The sequence below is a fragment of the Heterodontus francisci genome, chromosome 19 (assembly GCF_036365525.1).
Source record: "Heterodontus francisci isolate sHetFra1 chromosome 19, sHetFra1.hap1, whole genome shotgun sequence".
NCBI lineage: Eukaryota > Metazoa > Chordata > Chondrichthyes > Heterodontiformes > Heterodontidae > Heterodontus > Heterodontus francisci.
In genome coordinates this window covers 79,965,593-79,989,787 of record NC_090389.1, presented here as the reverse complement: position 1 = coordinate 79,989,787, position 24,195 = coordinate 79,965,593, and the positions used below count along the sequence as shown (strand labels likewise).

The window sequence follows — 24,195 nt, the reverse complement described above, 5'->3', positions numbered from 1 at the left end:
AAAGACGCCACACCTCCAACAGTGCAGCACTCCCTCAGTACTGTACTGGAGTGTCATCCTGGATTTTTGTGCTTAAGTCTCTGTGGAGTGGGACTTGAATCACAACCTTCTGACTCAGAGGCAAGAGTGCTACCAACTGAGCCAAACCTGATGTCATGATTCTTGATTTCAACACAGTCAGGAGGGAAGGAGGAGTGTGTAGGAGAGAATAGTTGTAGCTTAGGAGGAACTAGCCTAATGCTCTAACCCAGCAATTTTTGAAGCCAAAAGTATGGTAAAAAAAGAGCAACTGGGACACATCAATAAGCATGGGACAATGCAGCAGTATACAATTCCACTTTATTTAACTTACAAACATAAATCTACACTTACTTATACTCACCTGCAGGTCTCTGTTTTTGAGGTTTCCTAGCCAGAATGCCTCTTGGCATTTGTTGATGGTTAACATTGCTTTAACTCGATACACAAATAATTCCAACAACTTCTTCAGTGGTGGGACGTGATTGGTCAGGTTAGTATCCTGGTTGAGCTACAAATTAAGTCAGAAGGGGTGGGTGGAAGACATTTAATTAACAGTAAAGCCCTGATCTCCATGTACTCCTGATTGATAGTACAGTTAGAACCATCAAAATGCACTAACAAGGCAGCATTACCTAAATTTTATTTCCCATTAATGTAAGACTAGCTGGTCTGTAACCTGCCATTTCACATCGCACTCTATTTTTCGGACTTCTTCATTACAAGATACTTTCCTGTTCCTGGGTTCTACCTTTGTACTAGCACAACTCTTGAAAATTATCAGTGCATCCCCTCCAGATCAGGTGCTCTACAAACATTTAACTACATTATAGGCTGGATTTACTGATCCACGTTACTGTTAAGTACTGATGGCACTTCATTTAAAAATGACCAGACATTAGAATAAGATTGATTGGAAAATCTAGGCTAATGTGACCACAATTCACTTGCGACTTATTTATCATAATGTTCTGATTTCTCGGCAATTACGGCCATCCAATATGGTGACGTTCCGAATGTTTAGTCTGCTGGAACATCTTAATTTTTATATTTTATATTGGTATAAAAATGTTTTTACTCATTATAATGCAATTCCAGCCATGTTAACACCACCAATATGTATTACCTTGCATTTCTCAATTGTATTTCTGTAAATCTATTTATTATCTATAATTTGAACAATCCTGGGTCCCTAGAGAGCTCCTTCCATCAACTACCTTAGCTGATGTGTTTACAGTAACTTTGTTAGGGTGGTGCAGTTTTCACATGCTTCTTTCACTGTAAGGAGCTGAATTTCAATCCAAAATGACTGGATGAAGATTTTTGTCTTCACTGACTGAAAGCATGCTTAGTGAAATTGGTTTTGGCATTCTCAATGCAGAGATAAAGGTAATGGTACTAACATAGAGATATGTTTTCCCACATCTTCCTTATTTATATCACCTAAACACACCAAGGCTCCTTAGACAGCGCCTTCCAAACATGCGACCTCTACCACCTAGAAGGACAAGGGCAGCAGCTGCATGGGAACACCACCACCTGCAAGTTCCCCTGCAAGCCACACACCATCCTGACTTGGAACTATATCGCCGTTCCTTCACTGTCGCTGGGTCAAAATCCTGGAACTCCCTGCCTAACGACACTATGGGTGTACCTACCCCACATTGGACTGCAGCAGCTCAAGCACCACCTTCTCAAGGGCAATTAGGGATGGGCAATAAATGCTGTCCTAGCCAGCGATGCTCACATCCCATGAATGAATAAAAAATAAATACATTTCCAAGATCCTTGTAGCTTGTAGTATTTAAACTGATCAAACTAATCTGATTTAAAAAAAGTTTATTGCAAAATTAACAGTGGAGAGTACATATTAATCTTTCATTAAATTCAACTTGTAACAAGAAAGCTCACTAATGTCAACTATTTCCCAATGCCAACAATCCTGTGTGTTACAGTCGTACCTTGGTATGTCCACACATATGGTGCAGCTGACGCGTGCTCAGCTGGAGGGTTTTCAGCAAACTCTGAACATCCTCCTTTAAAGAAAAGGAGAATAGTCTCATTATACAGATTTAAGTTATGAGAAGAACAGAAGCTGTTATAATTTAAGAATAAAAGAGTGTTCTGAAACTGAACTTGTAAAAACACTCCCCTGCCACTCCCCACCTTTAAACTACAGTAAAACTCTTGCATCAAATTAAAATAAAAACCAAGAGTGTTTTGGTTGCAATATATATGCATCAGCAGCACAATAACACAACACATAGTCACTGTAGCTGAGTTTGTACATATAGTTCCTAACTTCAGATGGGCTGTACAAAAGAGGCACTTCCCAAAGGGACACAAAAAATTTGTAAGATGAGACAGTGAAGCATCTGATTCCAGGCAGACAGCTACAGTGGACCACTGGCAGAGGCCTGGGAACAAATTCCTTGCCTGCCTCCTGGCTGAGGGAATGGTAAACAAAAATGAAAATTGTAGAAATATAAAACAGGAAGACTCTGCTATTCTATACATTTCTTCAATTCTACTTTTTAAATGCTGTGTAGGGATAATTATTGATTAAATAAACACATGGAAATTCTTTTTTATCTATAAAGATCTGCAGCATCCAACTTTGCATGCATTACGTTCCAGGTTCAAACCCCAGCATTTCCATCAACTTCAACTCTCAAAATTTAGATGTCAATCTTGCCTCAACGGTAGAACTTTCGCATCCAAATCAAAAAAGGTCAGGGTTTAAAGTCCCAAACCAGAGACCCAAGCACACATTGGGGCTGAAGTGTCTACAGTACTGAGGAAGTGCTGCACTGTTTAAGATGCCCTCTTTCGAATGAGACATTAAACCAAGGTCCTGCCTGCCCCCTCAGGCGGACGTAAAAAATCCTATGACGCTATTTCCAAGAGGAATATGGGAGTTCTCCCCAATGTTTTAGCCAATATTTATCCCTCAATTAACATCACCAAAACAGATTATCTAGTCATTATCTCCTTGCTGTTTGTAGGAGCATTCTGTTTGCAAATTGGTTGCTGCTTTTCCTACATTACAACAATGACGACATTTCAAAAGTACTTAATTAGCTGTAAAGCACTTTAGGACATCCTGAGACCTTGCAAGGCACTATGTAAGTTCAAAAACAAGAAATGACGCTTCAGGACTGACCTAAAACGTTAACTCTGCTCCTCTCTCCACAGATGCTGCTAGATCTGCTGAGTATTTCCAGCATTTCTTGTGTTTATTTCAGATTTCCAGAATCCGCAGTAATTTGCTTTTATTACTATGTAAGTTCACGTCCTTTCTTTCTTAACAACTTCAGGCATTAATTAACCAGCTGCAGATTTGCATTAATTTCCACTTCTGTTTATGGTCTCTTCCGACCCTTTTTCAAAGTGTCCATTATTAGATTACATTTAAATCATTTGAACCCAATGATTAGATTATAGCTTTGTTTTCAATTTCTACTTATTTTCTATTAAAATGGCATTCTTTGCTGGAAATTCATACCCTGTGTTTCTTGAAGCTGTAGTCGAGGAGTGGCATGCCTTGCTTAAGAAAAGATTCAATGAAAAGTCGTCCATGCTGCATCACAAAAATATAACCATGCATTAGACTGAAATACTGCAATAATTCCACCTTTGCAGACTAGTTTCTATAAAAATGGACAGTATGTGCAAAATCCAAGAGTTTAATTTGTTATTATTTATGGCAGCCTGATGGTAACAGACTTTATCATTCCAATATAATAGGCTACAAGTAGTAGTTAGGACAACATTTCAATTTCATAATCCTCACAAACATTCAAAGTTTTGGTCACACACAATGACGGATAATCAGCAACTACAGGCTAGGCATTATCTTAGGTGGGTGGTGGGCATGGGGAGGGGTGCTGTTATAGAAAGATAGAGCAGAGTCACTTCATCCTGCCCTCCCATAGTTCAAGACTAGTACTGAGATGTCACTAAACAAATTGCTAAGCATCTTTTGTTTCAGACAACTGACAGTTTGCTAAATGATAAGATTAGGGTACTTGACCTTTTTTCCCCAATTTATAAAAAAAACTATTGGCAGCATGGGACACTACTGTGAGGCACTAGTAGTTAAACAAATCCACCATCCAATGTCTATTTTGATCATTGCATTTCAGGCAATGAAGATTTATCAGTGCTAGCAACTGCATAAGTATCAGCAGTCTTACCTTTAGAAAAGGTTATGGTTTTGAGGCAGCACCAAGGCACAATCTAGGCTGACACTCCAGAACAGTACTGAGAGTGTGGACGTTGTCAGATAAGATCTGAAGCTGAGATCTTGTTCCCTGCTCGAGGTGAAAGGGGTCAATGAAAGATTACAGAATTGATCTTCCGGAAGATTAAGATCAATGTTAAGAACAAGTTAAGATCAAGATAAGCAATAAATTGGATGAGTTAATCGTGCAAATAGATGTAAACAAGTATGATATAGTCGGGATTATGGAGACATGGCTGCAAGGTGACCAGGGATGGGAAATGAACATCCAGGGGTATTCAGTATTTAGGAAAAACAGACAAAAAGCAAAAGGTGGTAGAGTTGCACTGCTGGTTAAAGAGGAAATTAACGCAATAATGAGGAAAGATATTAGCTCCGACGATGTGGAATCTGTATGGGTAGAGCTGAGAAACACTAAGGGGAAAAATACATTAGTGGCGGTTGTATACAGACCCCCAAACTGTAGTGGTGATGTTGGGAATGGCATTAAACAGGAAATTAGAGACGCATGCGATAAAGGAACATCTATAATTATAGGTGACTTTAATCTGCATATAGATTGGGCAAATTAGTCACAATGCCATAAAGGAGGAATTACTGGAGTGTATACGGGAGGTTTTCTGGACCAATATGTTGAGGAACCAACTAGAGAACAGGCCAACCTAGACTGGGTATTGTGTAATGAGAGAGGAATAACTGACAATCTAGTGGTGCAAGACCTTTTGGGGATGAGCGACCATAATATGATAGAATTCTTCATCAAGATGAAGAGTGACGTAGTTGATTCTGAGACTAGGGTCTTGAATCTTAGTAACGGAAACTACGAAGGTATGAGGCACAAGTTGGCTATAACAGATTGGGAAACGTTACTTAAAGGGATGACGGTGGATAGGCACTGGCAAACATTTAAAGAGCACATGGATGAACTGCAACAATTGTTTATCCCTGTCTGGCGCAAAAGTAAAACAGGGAAGGTAGCCAAACCATGGTTTACAAGGGAAATTAAAAGATAGCAATAGATCCAAGGAAGAGGCATAAAAATCTGCCAGAAAAAAAACAACAGACCTGAGGATTGGGAGCAGTTTAGATTTCAGCAAAGGAGGATCAAGGGATTGATTAAGAAGGGGAAAATAGAGTACGAGAGTAAGCTTGTGGGGCACATAAAAACTGACTGTAAAAGTTTCTATAGGTATGTGAAGAGAAAAAGATTGGTGAAGACAAATGTAGGTCCCTTACAGTCAGAAACAGGAGAATTTATGATGGGGAACAAAGAAATGGCTGACCAACTAAATGCATACTTTGGTTCTGTCTTCACAAAGGAGGACACAAACATCATACCAGAAATGTTGGGGAACACAGGGCTTAGTGAGAGAGAAAGGAGCTGAAGGAAATCAGTATTAGTAAAGAAATGGTGTTGGGGAAATTGATGGGATTGAAGGCCAATAAATCCCCAGGGCCTGATGGTATGCATCCCAGAGTACTTAAAGAAGTGGCCGTAGAAATAGTGGATGCATTGGTGGTCAGCTTCCAAGATTCTATAGACTTTGGAACAGTGCCTACAGATTGGAGGGTAGCTAATGTAACCCCACTATTTAAAAAGGGAGGTAGAGAAAAAGCAGGGAATTATAGACCAGTCAGCCTGACGTCAGTAGTGGGGAAAATTCTAGAGTCCATCATCAAAGATTTTATAGCAGAGCACTTAGAGAACAGTGGTAGAATTGGGCAGAGTCAGCATGGATTTACGAAAGGGAAATCATGCTTGACAAATCTACTAGAATTCTTTAAGGATATAACTAGTAGAGTTGATGTGGGGGAGTCAGTGGATGTGGTTTATTTGGACATTCAGAAGGCTTTCGACAAAGTCCCATATAAGAGATTAGCGTGTAAAATTAAAGCGCATGGGATTGGGGGTAGTGTATTGCGATGGATAGAAAATTGGTTGGTAGACAGGAAACAAAGAGTAGGAATAAATAGGTCTTTTTCAGAATGGCAGGCAGTGACTAGTGGTGTACCACAGGGATCGGTGCTAGGACCCCAGCTATTCACAATATATATTAATGATTTAGATGAGGGAACTAAATGTAATATCTCCAAATTTGCAGATGACACAAAACTGGGTGGGAGGGTGAGTTGTGAGGATGATGCAGAGAGGCTTCAGGGTGATTGGGAACAAGTTCAGTGAGTGGACTAATGCATGGCAGATGCAGTATAATGTGGATAAATGTGAGGTTATCCACTTTGGTAGCAAAAACAGGAAGGCAGATTATTATCTGAATGGCTATAAACTGAGAGAGGGGAATATGCAGCGAGACCTGGGTGTTCTCGTACACCAGTCGCTGAAGGTAAACATGCAGGTCCAACAGGCGGTAAAAAAGGCAAATGGTATGTTGGCCTTCATAGCAAGAGGATTCGAGTACAGGAGCAGGGATGTCTCGCTGAAATTATACAGGGCCTTGGTGAGGCCACACCTGGAATACTGTGCGCAGTTTTGGTCTCCCTATCTGAGGAAGGATGTTCTTGCTATAGAGGGAGCGCAGCGAAGGTTTACCAGACTGATTCCTGGGATGGTGGGACTGACGTATGAGGAGAGATTGAGTCGGTTAGGATTATATTTGCTGGAGTTCAGAAGTGTGAGGGGGGATCTCATAGAAACCTATAAAATTTTAACAGGACTTGACAGGGTAGATGCCGGAAGGATGTTCCCGATGGTGGGGGAGTCCAGAACCAGGGGTCATAGTCTAAGGATACGGGGTAAACCTGGGGGATGGGGGACTGAGAGGAGAAGAAACTTCTTCACCCAGAGAGTGGTGAACCTGTGGAATTCGCTACCACAGAAAGCAGTTGAGGCCAAAACATTGTATGTTTTCAAGAAGGAGTTAGATAAATGGGAAGCTGCATGTATGGGGGAGGGGAGAGAAGAAAGGATAAAACATCTCATCGCCACTATTGGTCAATTCACTCGAGTGTTCCATTAAATAAGGGAAAAATCCTAGCCATTTCTTTATCCTATTTTCAACAGTCCCACTGGCACTACTGCAAACTGTGGAAAGAGATTATGCTTTAATATCATAGCCACACTGTTGTAGTTCTGTAAACTGTAGAAATTTCCCTCCTGTGAGCTTTTTGATTACCGTAACAATCACAGACATCTCAATGTCTTGGGATGTGAGCTTGTAATCTGATTAACACACCAGTGCAGTACTAAGAAAATGCTTTATTTTTAGAGGCATAAAGAAAAACTTGCATTTACATAGCACCTTTCGTGACCTCAGGACAGCCCAAAGCTCTTAACAGCCAATGAAGTACTTTTGAAGTGTAGCTACTGTTGTAACGTAGGAAACGCAGAAGCCTGCCCGCACACAGCAAGGTTCCACAAACAGCAATCAGATAATGACCAGATAATCTGTTTCAGTAATGTTGATTGAGAGATAAATATTGGCCAGGACAATGGGGAGAAATTCCCTGCTCCTCTTTGAATAGTGCCATGGCATCTTTTATATCCACCTGAGGGGGCAGACAGGACCTCAGTTTAACAACTTACCCAAAAATTGGTACCTGACTGCACAGCACTCCCTCAGTATTCCACTGTAGTGTCAGCCTAGTTTTTCTGCTTAATTCGCTGGTGTAGGATTTGAATCCACTATCTTTAGATTCAGAAGCAAGACTGCGACTTCTGAGGCAAGGCTGGCACATATTGTTCATACGAGATGCTAAACTCAGGTCTCATCTGTTTGCTTAAGCAGATACTAAACATAAAATGGCACCATTCAAAGAAGAATTGGGAGTTCTCCCACTATCCTGGTCAACATTCCTCTCTCAATCAATTGTGCACATTACATATGCGCACAAATAAAACATGTAGAATGCTGCTGGTGAGGAATGGCTGCTTCTTTTGCCTATGTCACAGACACTGCACTTCAAGGAACAAAGTAATTCATTACGTTTCAATGATGCAATAAGGCACTATATGAACGCAAATTATTTTTCTTTGCATAAAAAGCTAAAGCCGCCATTGCCAAACCAAACCAAAATTAACAAGTTGATTACCTTGAGACAAACACCCAAGACAGGCCTGCTGTCAAACACCTGTGTGGTTAGAAAGCATTAATGAACATAAAAACAGATTTGTTCAAGGTATAGCCAGTGCAAACAAACAGATACTAAAACAAGGGTTCACAATAAGAAGTCACATAAACAGATAGCTGTCACGCAACCTGCTGCAGCATTAGCATGTAACATCATAGTAATGCTTCAATCTCCTACTCCCTCAGGTTTTTGATCACACCTGCACTGGTGCAGGGAGAAACAGAGTAAACAGAAAAACAGCAGGAGTGAAAATCCCAAGGCTCTTTTACATACGTCCTTACAGGCAGTTCAGAGTGACAGTGGCAAGGAGGAGCTCAACTACCTGCTGTCATAACGACATACTCTGTGAAGTGAAGTTAGGGAACACTTCTACACACAAACAGTGACAAAAGTTTGGAATTCTCTTCCGCAAATGGCTAGGTCAACTGCAAATTTTAAATCTGAGATTGAAAGATTTTTGTTAACCAAAGGTGTTCAGGGATATGAGAAAAAGGCAGGTACATGGAGTTAGGTCGCAGATCAGCAATAATCTCACTGAATGGCAGAACGGGTTCAAGTGGCTCAATGGTCTACTCCTGTTTCTACATTCCTATCAGAGGAATAGTAAGAGAAAAATAAGAGTAATTGTTGAATCTTACCAAAAAAATAAATCACTTGCTTACCTTTACAAGATTTACTAGGATATGGAAATCCCGCACAGCGACGTTCCAACGCAGCAGCCTCTCTATCTGTACCTGAAACCAAATGCAGGTCAGTTAAAGGAGAAACAGCTTAAAATTTATAAATGCTATCAAAAGAGTCACAATTTTATCCCGTTCCACATCATTCTGGTTTTACAAGAACAGCTCCATTTCCTTCACACAATAATCCATGATCACAGCCTCTTAATCATAGAGTCATTAGGGCACAGAAAGAGGCCATTCAGCCCATCAAGTCTATGCCAGCTCTCTGTAGAGCAATGCAATCAGTCCCATTCCCCTGCTCTATCCCTGTAGCCCTGCAGGTTTATTTTCCTCAACTGCCAATCCAATCTCCTGTTGAAATCATTCATTGTCTCTGCTCAACCACCCTCGTAGGCAGAGTGTTCCAGATCATTAACACTTGTGTAAAACATTTCTTTCTGATCCCCCCCTGTATCTCTTGCCTAAAACCAGAAATTTGTGTTTCCTAGGCCTTGCACCATGAGCTAATGGGAACAGCTTTTCTTTGTCTACCTTATCTAAACCAGTCATAATCTTGTACATCTCTATCAAACCTCCCCTCAACTCCTTTGCTCCAAGGAGAACGACCCCAGCTTCTCCAATCTAACCTCGTAGCTAAAATCCCTCATCCCTGGAACCACTCTCGTACATCTCCTCTGCACCCTCTCAAGTACCCTCACATCCTTCCTAAAGTATGGTCACCAGAACTGTATGCAATACTCTTAGTTGTGGCCTAACCAGAATTTTGTACAAGTTCAGCATAACTTCCCTGCTTTTGTACTCATTACCTCTACTTATGAAGCCCAAGATTCCATATGCTTTGCTAACCACTCTCTCAATATGTCCTGCCACTTTCAAAGATGTATGCACATGAGTCCCTATACACACTTTAGAATTGTGCCATTTAGCCTATATTGCCTCTCCCTATCCCTTCTGCCAAAATACATCATCTCACACTTCTCTGTATTAAATTCCATCTGCCACTTGTCTGCCCATTTTGCTTTCTATCTCCTGCTGCAATCCATTGGTAACATCCTCACTGTCTGCCACACCTCCAAGTTTGATATCATTGGCAAATTTTGAAATTTTACACTGTATTCCAATATCCAAACCATTTATAAAAAAAATTAACAGTGGTCCTAGCACACTACCTTGGGGAACACTGCTGTCTCCCATCCTCCAGTCTGAAAAAGAACCATTTGCCACCACTCACTGTTTTCTGTCCTCAAGCCAATTTTTTATCCAAGCTGCTACTGACCTTCCTATTCCATTAGCCTCAATTTTAGTAACCAGCCTTTTATGTGCTACTTTGTCAAACACTTCCTTAAATTCCATATAGACAACATCCATTGCTTTCCAGGATCTATGGAGAGAGACGCAAAGTTAACGTTTCAGTTCTGTGACATTTCATCAGAACTGGCAAGGGTCAGAAAAGAATTTGGTTTTAAGCAAGTGAAGGGGAGAGGGAGTGGGGGAAGAGAACAAAGGGGAAGGTGTTTGATAGGGCAGGAGAGATTAAATAACAAAGCTGTTCTGGGACAAAGGCAAAGTGTGTGTTAATGCTTGCAGTAAAGACAAAGCATTAGTCCAGAGAGACTGTTATAGCACAATATCGAGCAGGTCTGACTACATGAAAAGCAGGCATATGGTTAAAAAAATAACCCTCTCCTCCCCGGTCAGCATTCCGAAGGGATAGTTTCCTCTGCGACACCCTGGTCCACTCCTCCATTATCCACGACACCTCGTCCCCTTCCCATGGCACCTTCCCATCCAATTGCAGGAGGTGTAATACCTGCCCTTTTACTTCCTCTCTCCTCACTATCCAAGGCCCCAAACACTCCTTTCAGGTGAAGCAGTGATTTACTTGTACTTCTTTCAATTTAGTATATTGTATTCGCTGCTCACAATGCAGTCTCCTCTACATTCTGGAGACCAAACACAGATTGGGTGATTGCTGTGCTGAACCCCTCCGCTCAGTCTGAAAGCACGACCCCGAGCTTCCAGTTGCTGGCCATTTCAACACTCCCCGCCCCCCCCCCCCTACTCTCATGCCAATATTTCTGTCTTTGGCCTGCTCCAGTGTTCCAGTGAACATCAATGCAAGCTCGAAGGGCAGCACCTGATCTTTCAATTAGGCACTCTACAGCCTTGCGGACTGAACATTGAGTTCAATAACTTCAGAGCATGACTGGCCTTTTTATAATATTTTAGTTTTTAAACCATGTGCCTGCTTTTCATGTAGTAAGAGCTGCTCATTATTGTGCTATTAACAGTCTCTCTGGACCAATGCTTTGTCTTTCACCACAAGCATTAACACACGCTTTGTCTTTGTCCCAGGACAGCTTTGATATTTAATTTCTCTTGCCGTATCAAACACCTTCCCCTTTGTTCTCTCCCCCACTCCCCTCCCCTTCACTTGCTTAAAACCTAATTCTTTTCTAACATTTGCCAGTTCTGATGAAAGGTCACAGACCTGAAAACTTGACTTTGCTTCTCTCTCCACAGATGCTGCCAGACCTACTGAGTATTTCCAGCACTTTTTGTTTTAGATTTCCAGCATCTGCAGTATTTTGCTTTTATCCATTGCATTCCCTTCATCAACCTTCTCTGTTATTTCATTAAAAAATTCAATTAGATTAATCAAACACAATCTGCCTTTTACAAATCTGTACTGGCTCACCTTAACTAACTCAAACCTCTCCAAGTGCCTGTCGATTTTCTTTCCCTGATTATTGTTTCTTATACCTTACCTACCATTGATGTTAAACTGAGCAGCCTGTAGTTACTAGGAATGTCCTTACACACTATCTTGACTAAGGGTGTCACATTTGCCACTCTCCAAAACTGTGGCACCTCTACGGTATCTAGGGAAGTTTGGAAGATTCTGGCATGCCTTTTTGCTATCTCTTTTGTTCCTATATATGAGGATAGTGTGGGAAAAAGGCATTGAAGTGGAAGATCAGCCATGATCATATTGAATGGCGGGGCAGGCTCGATAGGCTGAATGGCCTACTCCTGCTCCTACGTTCCTACACTCCCACATCCTTTAGCAACCTGGGATGCAAGCCATTTCGACCAGGTAACTTATTCACTAAGCATGGTCTGCATTTCCAGTACATATCTTTGCTATCAGTTTTCACCCCATCTATTACCTCTACCATCTATGCTTCTACCGATACTTTGTCAGCATCCACTTCTTTGGTAAATACTGACACAAAGTATTCATCAAGTATTCTAGCCTTGCCCTGCACCTCTAAGCATGTATCACCCTCTTTTATCCCTAATAGGACCCACCCCACCCTGGCCTCTTACTACTCGCTTACTATTTGCATGCCAGATGATGATTTTTAGATTCCCTTTATGTTAACTGCCATTCTATTCTCATATTCTCTCTTTGCCAGTTTTATTTTCCTCTTCATTTCCCTTCTCAACTTATTGTATTTGGCCAGGTTCTCACTTGAAGAATTCATGACATGAATCATACACCCTGTTTTTTCTGTGTCATTATATTCTCTATCTCCCTCATACTTGTGAATGGCAGCCCATACCTTAACCAATGCAGTTTTATTTTGTACCTGTTAAGTGCTCATAACATATTTCTGCTCTAAATATTGTCAAACATCATTCCATACCTTTATATAAACAGGTTGCATAATTATTCAATTGTCAATGTCTATCTGGTACATGTTGATGAAGTCAGACAAAAAAAGAGGCAAGCATGTCTCATCCAGAGTACAAAATATATCAGGTACCTATCAAAAAAGTTTACAAATAAAAATGGTTCTCACCCTCTCCTTGATGTCCCTTTCATGATATGCATTATTCCTGGACTGTGAATGCCAATTCAACCTTAAATGTATTAAATCCTTAAAACGGAATCCATTGATGTTCTTTTATTTAATTTTTGCCATTATTCTACTGGTGACAGGTTTAATTCCACATGAAGTGCTGCAAGATGGTGGAACGTCAAAAAAAAACAATATGATCTGTATTACCTCAGTTGAATCGGACTGCATGCCAGCTGGAATATTCTTTACTGACTTGTCCAGTTCCCTCATCATCACCCGGTAGAAGATCAGGAATGTGTGCCTGTAGAGAAATTAAGCAGCTTATTTCACCGTTTTTCCAAGTTTTCCTACCCTCAATCCCCTTCTTCACCTTGATGTCTTTTCACACCAAACACTGACTGAAAAGGGTGGCAAACTTTTCCTGCTGCTGCTCAATATGTGGCCACAATGAGAGTGGCCTTGGGATGACTCATTCTCCAATTTTCCTTCCATTTCTGTCATTGAATGCTTGGATCCCAGTTGATATCTTAGTGGCCAGTGAGATTGGGTACTCACTGCAGGAGACCATCAACATCAGTTTCCTGTCATTTGATGGCACAGCTGAATTCAGCTCCAATACACCCAGGTTAAGCACAGTTAAAGTGAAACCCCATATTTAACTTCTATTTAAATCCATTGCTTTTGGCTTGCCATTATACATGCTCTTCTATTTGAGAGGGCTGGATGGTCTCAGATGCATACTTCTCCATGACCATCAACACTACTTCCATTGGCTATTAGCTTGTGCAATCCAAGCAAGTTAAGCTAAATAATTTAAGTTATCATATTGCTAGTCTTCTTCACTTCCCATGCTATTATTCCCTAAATGTGGCAGCCAACCAACTTATTCCCAGCTCATTTAACATCAGTCAACAAAACTTCCCCTTGGCAATTCCTGACTAAAGAAGATATTGTGCTGGGAATAGCCAAAACTCACGTTCACGTTCTGCTCAAAACAATGTTGTCTCGAATGGGCTCCACCTTAGCTTGTAGCATTTGATTTCCCCCTCCCCAAGTTGTTGACTCAAAATAGGGTACAGTTTTATAATCATCTTTGGCTCTTGGGTGCTTCATCCATGTGAGACAAGAGACAGTCAGCATTAGTATGCGGATATTGATTCTGTCTTCATTGGATACCTGCAGCAGGTAACCTTGGACAATGATCTGAAGCAAGAATATTCTCATATTTCCACATACTTAAGAGCACGGAGGCCAACTGCAGCACACCACCATCTCCCACAGCTGAGCTAACTCAGCACAGACTGGGATTGGGTCGGGGGGGGGGGTGGGGGTGGAGAGAGTGGGGAGTGGTGGTCAGCTACTGCAATATCAGGGAGTTGAATTGTGTGTGATTTTTGCTAATGGTTATGCAAAAACTTCAAAAGTGCTAATATTGGCAACACTCTGTTCACACCTGGTCAGTGTTGGAAATGTATTTGAGTTTCCATCCTTTGTCTTGTTCAACAGTTCAGGAATGCCCACACCAGCGATTTCCTCCACAGATTTCAACACGTCATCCGTATGCTTCAGGTAAATACTGCAAACACGGTAAAAACAAAAATGAGCCATCAGATTACTGAACACTCAACTGATGCTGGGTCACCCAACACAGCAGTACTTCACATAATTTGCAAACCTTTCTCTTATTTTATTCCCCTCCACACAACATTTACGAGTAAAACAGGGAAAGCAAACAACATTCTCTCGGCCTGCGAATGCAGCTATTTAAAAGGAAATTAGCATTGAGTGATATGGAGCAATTTAGTATCCAAAATATCCTATTTGCTTTGGAAAGTATATAGCCACCACAAAACAAAAAGCACACAACATATTTATACATAGTTTCAATGAACATTTCAGGCAAAAGATACATTTATATACAGTGTATTTATAAATAAACCAACTCACTGGTCCCAAATGTATTCTACATGCCCAAAAAGACATCACCCCGATGCAGTGCCACAATATACTTGCGCATGAACATTCTGGGCTGAAGGGTGGTAGAACGTGGTTCTGTCTTCTAACTAGCTATAAATTAAGTTTCTAATCCCAGCAAGATCATTAAGTTAAAAGACGGAAGAAAAAGATGAGAAAAGAGGAGGGGATTTCTTAGCTGCTGGTAAACAAACTGCACCACAAGCTGTCATGATACATTGAAGCCCAAGGATGCTATAAATTGGTTGAACCTGGATGTATACTAGAGAGTGATGAACACCAATTTTCTGATCTCAAATAACAGTTTCACCAGAAGAACAACTAGAGGCCAGGCAAATGAGATTGGGCACTCTCACATATACCCTAGCAGGTGGTATCAATGTCTACTTTATAGAGTTATAGTCATTCACGGCACAGAAGGTGGTCATTCAGCCCATCGAGTCCATGCCAGCTCTCTGAGGAGCAATCCAGTCAGTCCGACTTCCCCCTCAATCCCTGTAGCCCTGCAAGTTCAGTTCCTTCACGTGCCCATCCAGTTTTCTTTTGAAAATATGATTGTCGCCACTTCCAGCACCCTCGTGGGCACTCGTTGCTGTTACAACCGAGGTGGGAGGAGTGCACTGTCTTTTCTAATTCCACTTCTCCACAGGTTACAACATAGATTTAAATCTTTACCCAGTTACCAATACAATCATAGACTCTACTCTTTATCCCAGATTAAAATACACCAACTAGGTTTCTTTCATAAACAAAATTATCAGTTTCTTACAAAGCAAGACATAACCAGTAACAAAGCAAAGCATTAACACAGAGTGAAATATGAAAGTTCCCTTTTACCTTAGCCACACACACACACGTTAACTGAAAAAGAGAGATTTTCTCTTCAGAGCTCTATTACAAAAAAAAGACAAAAAGAATACTTTGGCCAAATACTTGTTCATTCTTGAAGAAAAAAAAAAGATATGGAAAGATGTCGGTTGTCCCTTTTTGGTTTGGCGTCCCAAATGCACGTAGACGGCTGTCACTGAGATCTTTCTAGAACAGTTCTTTTCAGGCGACGTTAAAGATCAGTTTGGCATGCTTTGCAGGAGAAATGCGACAACAGGGTTTTCTGGCAAGCTTTTCAAGAGAAATGCAGCATCAATTTCTCTATTTCTTGCACTTGATTCTCAGGAAGTTCTCAAAGAGATGGAAGAGGATGCCAATGGTGATTGCTCTCTTAGCTGGTTTTCTCCAACAGTCTTCAAAACAGTTCACACCCCAACACACTGTCCAAAGTGAAACCAAAAATAATCTCTCAAGAGTCAAGTCTCCTGACCCCATAAATCTCGACTTAGCACTTCTGTGTAAACATCTCCTCCAAGTCAAAAAGCCCCTGCTGGGTATTTATCTTAAGAAAGATGACTTCCAGTAAGGGTTGTTTACAAACCAAGTCCTCTCAGTGTCCTTTCAATGACCTCAGTGAAAAAAACATCCATGGAATCCTTTTCAGTTTTCCCAAATAAAACAATGTCCATAATTCTAAAATACGATTCCTCAAAATAACTTAAAAAATATAGAAGCACTGTCATAACACCATGTAAAAAAGTTCTTCCTCACATTCCCCTACACCTCTTACCTAAAACCCTCAATCTGTGTCCCCTAGTCCTTGTACCATCAGTTAATGGGAACACTTTTTCCTCGTCGAACTTATCTAAGCTTGTCTTAATCTTGTGCACCTCTATCAAATCTCCCCTCACTCTCCTTTGCTCCAGGGAGAACAACCCCAGCTTTTCCAACCTATCCTCGTAACTAAAATCCCCCGTCCCTGGTACCATTCTAGTAAATCTCTTACCCACCACTGACGTTAAACTAACTGGCGTATAGTTGCTAGACTATCCTTAGACCCTTGAATAAGGGTGTCACATTTGCCATTCTCCAATCCTCTGGCACCTCCCCCATATCTAGGGAAGATTATGGCAAGCCCTTCCACTTTCTACACCCCCACTTCCTTTAGAAACCTGGGATGCAAGCCATCTGGGCCAGGTGACTTATTTACCCTAAGCATAGCCAGCCTTTCCAATACCACCTCACTCTTAATCTTTACCCTATCCATTGCCTCTATTTTTTCCACTTCTACCAATATGTTGTCAGATTCTTCTTCCTTACTAAACACTGATACAAAGTACTCATGAAGTATTCTAGCCTTGCCCTGTGCCTCTAAGCATATATTACCCTCTTTGCCCCTAAAAGGCCCCACCCACCTCTTACTACCTGCTTACTATTTACATGCCAGTAGAAAAATTTTGGGTTCCCTTTTATGTTGACTGCCATTCTATTCTCATATTCTCTCTTTGCCAGTCTTTTCATCTAAGCTTTTCCACTAGCCAAGAGTCATAATCAAACATAATAATGATCTCATTTGCATTAATGTAGACTTGCTTTTAGAGACTGTCAAACACAGCTCCATCTTCATCCCAGTCAATTAATTTGATTTCTGATTGTACTCACCACAGGAGGGTTTCCAGAGCTTCATTGTATTTATTGCCTTTCTCTTTTTCCCCATTGGGTAGAATCCAAGATTGACACAAGAAGCCTCGCGCTATTGATGCTGAAAGGAGAACATTGTGAGCAATCACTACAACCATATAAACACTCACGAAATCTTCATCATACAGACATACATATCGACAATACAAAATCAATCTCATTATATATGTAAACTAGCTACAAGTTTTTCTACTACATTAATGGAAATATTTAAAAATGCAATCAGAGACACAAGGTAAAAAAGGCATGTTAGAATTAGAATAGACTCCATAGCAACAGAAGTGAATCATATTGCCACTGTACATTTATAACACTGTCAGCCCAATAAAATACAGGATACACATTGTCTCATGAAGAGCAGTGCACTTAGAAAGTAGTTGCAGAATCAACGTTGTGCATTAGTGCCCTATCTCTGTAATCTCCTCCAGCCTTCTGAGAACTTTGTGCTCATCTAATTCTGGCCTCTTGTGCATCCCTGATTTTAATTACTCATAAATTGGTGGCTGTACTTTCAGCTGCCTGGGCCCGAAGCTCTGGAATTCCGTCCCTAAACCTCTTCGCTGCTTTAGCTCTCTCTCCTCCTTCAAGATCCTTCTTAAAAACTATCTCTTTGACCAAGTTTTTGGTCATCTCTTCTAATATTTCCTTATGTGGTCCAGTGTTAAACTTTGTTTAATAATGCAGCTGTGAAGCACCTTGGAACATTTTACTATGTTTAAGGCACAATATTAATGCAAGTTGTTGCTATTGCACTGACGTGCCCATGCTGCATAAATGAGCCAAAGTAACAGCCATGAAGAAGCTAGCCACTTACCAAAAGAAATGGAGGGATAGTCATTCCCCCATCTGAGTGGATTCACAATTTCAAAGCAACACTGGCAGCACTTTCAAATATTGTTCACGGTAGCCAAATAGGTTCCAGCTGCCTTCTTCCATTAATACCCTACAATCTTGCACTCTCCCACCTCCTGAACCGAAATTATAAACATGATGCCAAAGACAGAACAGTCGAGACAAACCTATTTTCTCCTTGTACTGGTCATCTAGAGTTCGCTCTGCTATGACAATAAGAAGCTGGGTAAGGGTGACCGCCGAGACACAGTAGGGAATGCTGCTGTGGAAATTCTGCAGGTACCGAAATGTCTGCCTGTAAAGATAGAGGGGATATTGTGTTAGTTGCACAAGACTGAATTTCCTAAGTGGACTAACAATTTCATAGGCTTTGTTATCTGCAAAACGTTCCATTTTCAAGTGAAATTAGAGAACTGCTCTGGTGAGGAAGGATTAAAATATAAATGAGTGGAAAAGGGAAAAATCCGTAACCTCTAATGCACTCCCTTACCGCCAGATTAACAAACAGCAGCTTTTGCACGTGGTGAAGGATGGACAGAAAATATTTTAGAAGGGGAAAATAAAAATATTTAAAACTGAGTTGGTAACAGAAAATATTTTTTGTTCCTCTTAGCTTGGATTTAATCTGGATTTTACTCCCAAATACATCAATGTGTACAAATTCCCAGGTTGTTAAAAAAAAATGTTGGGATGCATAGCAAGGGTAAAAATGTGCAAGTCCTGGGAGAGGTGATTTTAAAAGTTTATTTGGCCCTGGTGTGACCACATTTGGAGTACCATGTACAGAGAAGCACTGCACAGTTGAACCCAGAACGTAAGGGAATAATGCATGAGGAATGACTGACTACCACGAGACGTTTTTGCTGGTCTGAGAAGGTACATAAGTGTTTAAAATTATAAAATATTTGGATACATTAGTAAGCTCTTCTGTTGTGTATAAAACTTACACATGAAAATTCATATTTGCAAATTGAAGAAAAAACCTGTAAAATGCAGGAGGAACTAAACTAAAAGGGTAACAATTTTATTTTCTTGATTCTTTTTTGGGATGTGGGTGTCGCTGGCAAGGCTTGTTGCCCATCCCTAGTTGTCCTCAGAAGCTGGTGGTGAGCCTTCTTCTTCAACTGCAGGTAGTAGATTGAAATACGGAGTGACATAACAGCCTAATTCAGAAGGCAGATAATAGTCAACCTGGATCCTGATGGACTTCAGCCTAGGGTCTTAAAAGAAGTCGCTAGTGAGATAGTTGATGCGTTGGTTTTTTAATTTTCCAAAATTCCCTAGATTCAGGGAAGGTTCTATTAGATTGGAAAATAGCCAATGTAACTCCTTTATTCATAAAGGGAGACAGAAAGCAGGAACCTACAAGCTTAACATCTGTTACAGGAAAAATGTTGGAAGCTATTATTAAAGACGTTATAGCAGGGTACTTAGAACAATTCAAGGTAATCAGGCAGAGTCACATGGTTTTGTGAAAGAGAAATCATGTTTAACCAATTTATTGGCGTTCTTTGAAGAAGTAACATGTGCTGTGGATAAAGTGGAACTGGTGGATGTATTGTACTTAGATTTCCAGAAGGCATTTGATAAGGTGCCACATCAGAGGTTATTGCGAAAAATAAAAGCTCGTGGTGTATGCTCCAATACTGGCATGGATAGAAGATTGGATAGTTAACAGGAAACAGAGAATAGGCATAAATGGGTCATTTTCTGGTTGGCAAGATGTAACGAGTGGTGTGTCACAGGGATCAGTGCTGGGGCCTCAATTTTTTACAATTTATATCAATGACTTGGATGAAGGGAATGAAGGTATGGTTGCTATATTTGCTGATGACACAAAGATAGGTAGGAAAATAAGTTGTGAAGAGGACATAAGGAGTATAATGTGGGAAAATGTGAAATTGTCCATTTTGGCAGGAATAACAAAAAAGAGCATATTATCTAAATTGAGAGAGATTGCACAGTTCTGAGATGCAGAGGGATCTGGGTGTCCTAATGCAGGAATCGTAAAAGGTTAGTATGCAGCTGCAGCTAGTAATTAGAAAAGCAAGTAGAATGTTATCGTTTATTGCAAAGGGAATTGAATATAAACGTAGGGAGGTTATGCTTCAGTTATACAGGGCATTGGTGAGACCACATCTGGAGTACTGTGTACAGTACTGGTCTCCTTATTTAAGGAAGGATGTAAATGCATTGGAAACAGTTCAGAGAGGTGTACTAGACCAATACCTGGAATGGCCGGGTTGTCGTATGAAGAAAGATTGGACAGGCTAGGCTTGCATCCACTGGAGTTTAGAAGAGTGAGAGGTGACTTGATCGAAACATATAATATCCTCAGGGGTCTTGAGAGGGTGAATGTGGAAAGGATGTTTCTAGAACTAGGGGTCACGGTTTAAAAATAAGGGGTCACCCATTTAAGACAGAGATGAGGAGAAAATTTTTTCGCTCAGAGGGTCATGAATAAGGGCAGCGCAGTGGTTAGCACCGCAGCCTCACAGCTCCAGCGACCCGGGTTCAGTTCTGGGTACTGCCTGTGTGGAGTTTGCAAGTTCTCCCTGTGACCGCGTGGGTTTCTGCCGGGTGCTCCGGTTTCCTCCCACAGCCAAAGACTTGCAGGTTGATAGGTAAATTGGCCATTGTAAATTGCCCCTAGTGTAGGTAGGTGGTAGGAGAATGGTGGGGATGTGGTAGGGAATATGGGATTAATGTAGGATTAGTAATAAATGGGTGGTTTTTGGTCAGCACAGACTCAGTGGGCTGAAGGGCCTGTTTCAGTGCTGTATCTCTAAATAAATAAATAAATCTTTGGACCTTTCTTCCTCAAAAGGCAGTAGAAACAGAGTCTTTGAATATTTTTAAGGCAGAGGTAGACAGATTCTTGATAAGCAAGGGCAATTAGGGATCACCCTGCTGACATACATTGACTCCCAGTCGCTAAATCCTGAGTTTTAAATTTTCATTCTCATGTTTCAATCCCTTCATGGCCTTGCTCCTCTCCAACTCGGTAACCTCCTCCAGCCCTGTAGCACCCTAGCAAAGTCTCCACTCATCTGTCCTTTTGTGCATCCCTCACTCCCTTTATTACTCCATTGGCAGCCATGCCGTCAGTTGTCTAGGACCCACACTTTGGAATTTCCTCCACAAACCTCTCCACTGCATTCTCCTCCTTTAAAGCCCCCTTAAAACCCATATCTTTGACAAAGCTTTGGTCATCCCTCCCAATGCTACTTTCTTACTCTTGCTGTTCATTTTTGACTAATTGCTCATCTGTGAAGCACCTTAGAACATTTTTCTACACCAAAAACCTACGTCAAATTTAAGTTGCAGAGGTCGTTATCATGTAGAAAAGTGAACAGGAAAAATAAAATTCAGAGGTATGGGAGGGCTGGAGGCACTATTTTCTTCTTAAAGCCTTTATCTGTACTCCTGAGCTTTATTTATCATTTTGGCCCCAAATCCAGTAAACAGAACTTTATATTTATTCCTTTCATGGGATGTGGGTGTGGCTGGCAAGGCCAGCATTTCTTGCTGATCCCCAGTTGCCTTTGAGAAGGTGGTGATGAGCTGCCTTCTTGAACCGCTGCAGTCCATCTGGTGCAGTACAGCCACAGTGATGTTAGGGAGGGAGTTCCAAGGTTTCGATCCAGCGACAACAGTGATAGCCCTTTTCGTTGTGCAGCTTTTCCAGGAGCACAGGCATTGCGAGCGAGGAGTTTCGGTGGAGCAGGGACTGCTGGGTAAGTAGAAACTTATATATTTGGGCTGTTTCTGAACCCGAGACACTACTCTTGCAGTGTCTCGCACCCGCCCTCCTCCTCTTACCAAAAAAAAGGACTCGGTTGTGTGTAGGTAAGGTAAGGCTTTTTCTATTTCTCTTCTTGTTTTATCGTGTGATTGGTTAAAAACTTGGGAATTTAGAATAGTGGGAATGGAGGTTAAGGCAGTTGAATGTTCCTCCTGCAGAATGTGGGAGGTAAGGGTCGCCAAGGGTGTCCCTGCTGACTGCATCTGCGGGAAGTGCACCCAGCTCCAGCTCCTCGAGGACCGCGTTAGGGAACTGGAGCTGGAGGAACTTCGGATCATTCGGGAGGCGGAGGGGATTATTGAGAGGAGTTATCGGGAGGCAGTCACACCTCAGGTAAAAGAAGAAGGTAGATGGGTTACTGTCAGGGGAAGGAGAGGGAACCAGCAGGCAGTGCAGGGATCCCTTGTGGCCGTTTCCCTCAACAACAGGTATACCGTTTTGGATATTGTTGGGGGAGACGACTTACCAGGGGTAGGCAATGGGATACAGGTCTCTGGCGCAGAGTCTGTCCCTGTTGCTCAGAAGGGAAGGGGTAAGAGGAGCAGAGCATTAGTCATTGGGGACTCCATAGTTAGGGGAACAGATAGGAGGTTTTGTGGGAACGAGAGAGACTCACGGTTGGTGTGTTGCCTCCCAGGTGCCAGGGTACGTGATGTCTCGGATCGTGTTTTTGGGATCCTCAAGGGGGAGGGGGAGCAGCCCCAAGTCGTGGTACACATAGGCACCAACGACATTGATAGGAAGACAGATGGGGATTTAAGGCAGAAATTCAGGGAGCTAAGGTGGAAGCTTAGAGCGAGAACAAACAGAGTTGTGATCTCTGGGTTGTTGCCCGTGCCACGTGCTAGCAAAGTGAGGAATAGGGAGAGAGAGGAGTTGAACACGTGGCTGTAGGGATGGTGTAGGAGGGAGGGTTTTGGTTCCCTGGATAATTGGGGCTCTTTCTGGGGTAGGTGGGACCTCTACAAACAGGATGGTCTTCACCTGAACCAGAGGGGTACCAATATCCTGGGGGGGAGATTTGCTAGTGCTCTTCGGGGGGGTTTAAACTAATTCAGCAGGGGGATGGGAACCTAAATTGTAGTTCGTGTGCAGGATGTTGAGAGTAGTGAGGTCAGGGATAAGGTTATAAGGACACAAGAGGGCACTGGCAAGCAAGAGCTTGGTTTAAAATGTGTCTACTTCAACGCCAGGAGCATCCGGAATAAGGTGGGTGAGCTTGCAGCATGGGTTGGTACCTGGGATCTCAATGTTGTGGCCATTTCAGAGACATGGGTAGAGCAGGGACAGGAATGGATGTTGCGGGTTCCGGGATTTAGATGTTTCAGTAAGAACAGAGAAGAGGGTAAAAGAGGGGGGGGGGGGGTGTGGCATTGTTAATCAAGGAAAGTATTACAGTGGCAGAAAAGACGTTTGAGGACTCGTCTACTGAGGTAGTCTGGGCCGAGGTTAGAAACAGGAGAGGAGAGGTCACCCTGTTGGGAGTTTTCTGTAGACCTCCAAATAGTTCCAGAGATGTAGAGGAAAGGATAGCAAAGATGATTCTTGACAGGAGCGAGAGTAACAGGGTAGTGGTTATGGGGGACTTTAACTTTCCAAATATCGACTGGAAATACTATAGTTCGAGTACTTTAGATGGGTCTGTTTTTGTCCAGTGTGTGCAGGAGGGTTTTCTGACAGTATGTAGACAGGCCAACCAGGGGCGATGCCACATTGGATTTGGTACTGGGTAATGAACCCGGCCAGGTGTTAGATTTAGAAGATGGTGAGCACTTTGGTGATAGTGATCACAATTCGGTTAGGTTTACCTTAGCGATGGGCAGGGACAGGCATATACAGCAGGGCAAGAATTATAGCTGGGGGAAAGGAAATTATGATGCGATTAGGCAAGATTTAGGATGCGTAGGATGGGGAAGGAAACTGCAGGGGATGGGCACAATCGAAATGTGGAGCTTATTCAAGGAGCAGCTACTGCGTGTCCTTGATAAGTATGTACCTGTCAGGCAGGGAGGAAGTTGTCGAGCGAGGGAGCCGTGGTTTACTAAAGAAGTTGAAGCGCTTGTCAAGAGGAAGAAGGCGGCTTATGTTAGGATGAGACGTGAAGGCTCAGTTAGGGCGCTTGAGAGTTACAAGCTAGCCAGGAAGGATCTAAAGGGAGAGATAAGAAGAGCAAGGAGAGGACACGAGAAGTCATTGGCG

At 41.9% G+C, this 24,195-nt stretch overlaps 1 protein-coding gene across 3 annotated transcripts in view; it reads right to left on the bottom strand.

The window, feature by feature from the left end:
• fancd2 (FA complementation group D2) overlaps nucleotides 1-24,195 on the bottom strand; it is a 99,668-nt gene that overhangs the window by 10,699 nt on the left and 64,774 nt on the right. For all 3 annotated transcript variants that reach the window (XM_068052083.1, XM_068052082.1, XM_068052084.1), the window contains 9 exons: nucleotides 18,359-18,486; nucleotides 17,301-17,400; nucleotides 14,290-14,412; nucleotides 13,044-13,137; nucleotides 9,010-9,081; nucleotides 8,309-8,347; nucleotides 3,524-3,598; nucleotides 1,980-2,054; nucleotides 383-529 (listed from right to left, as the gene is read on the bottom strand). In XM_068052083.1, coding sequence (XP_067908184.1) covers nucleotides 383-529; nucleotides 1,980-2,054; nucleotides 3,524-3,598; nucleotides 8,309-8,347; nucleotides 9,010-9,081; nucleotides 13,044-13,137; nucleotides 14,290-14,412; nucleotides 17,301-17,400; nucleotides 18,359-18,486 — 853 coding nt within the window. The remainder of the gene's footprint in view (nucleotides 1-382; nucleotides 530-1,979; nucleotides 2,055-3,523; nucleotides 3,599-8,308; nucleotides 8,348-9,009; nucleotides 9,082-13,043; nucleotides 13,138-14,289; nucleotides 14,413-17,300; nucleotides 17,401-18,358; nucleotides 18,487-24,195) is intronic.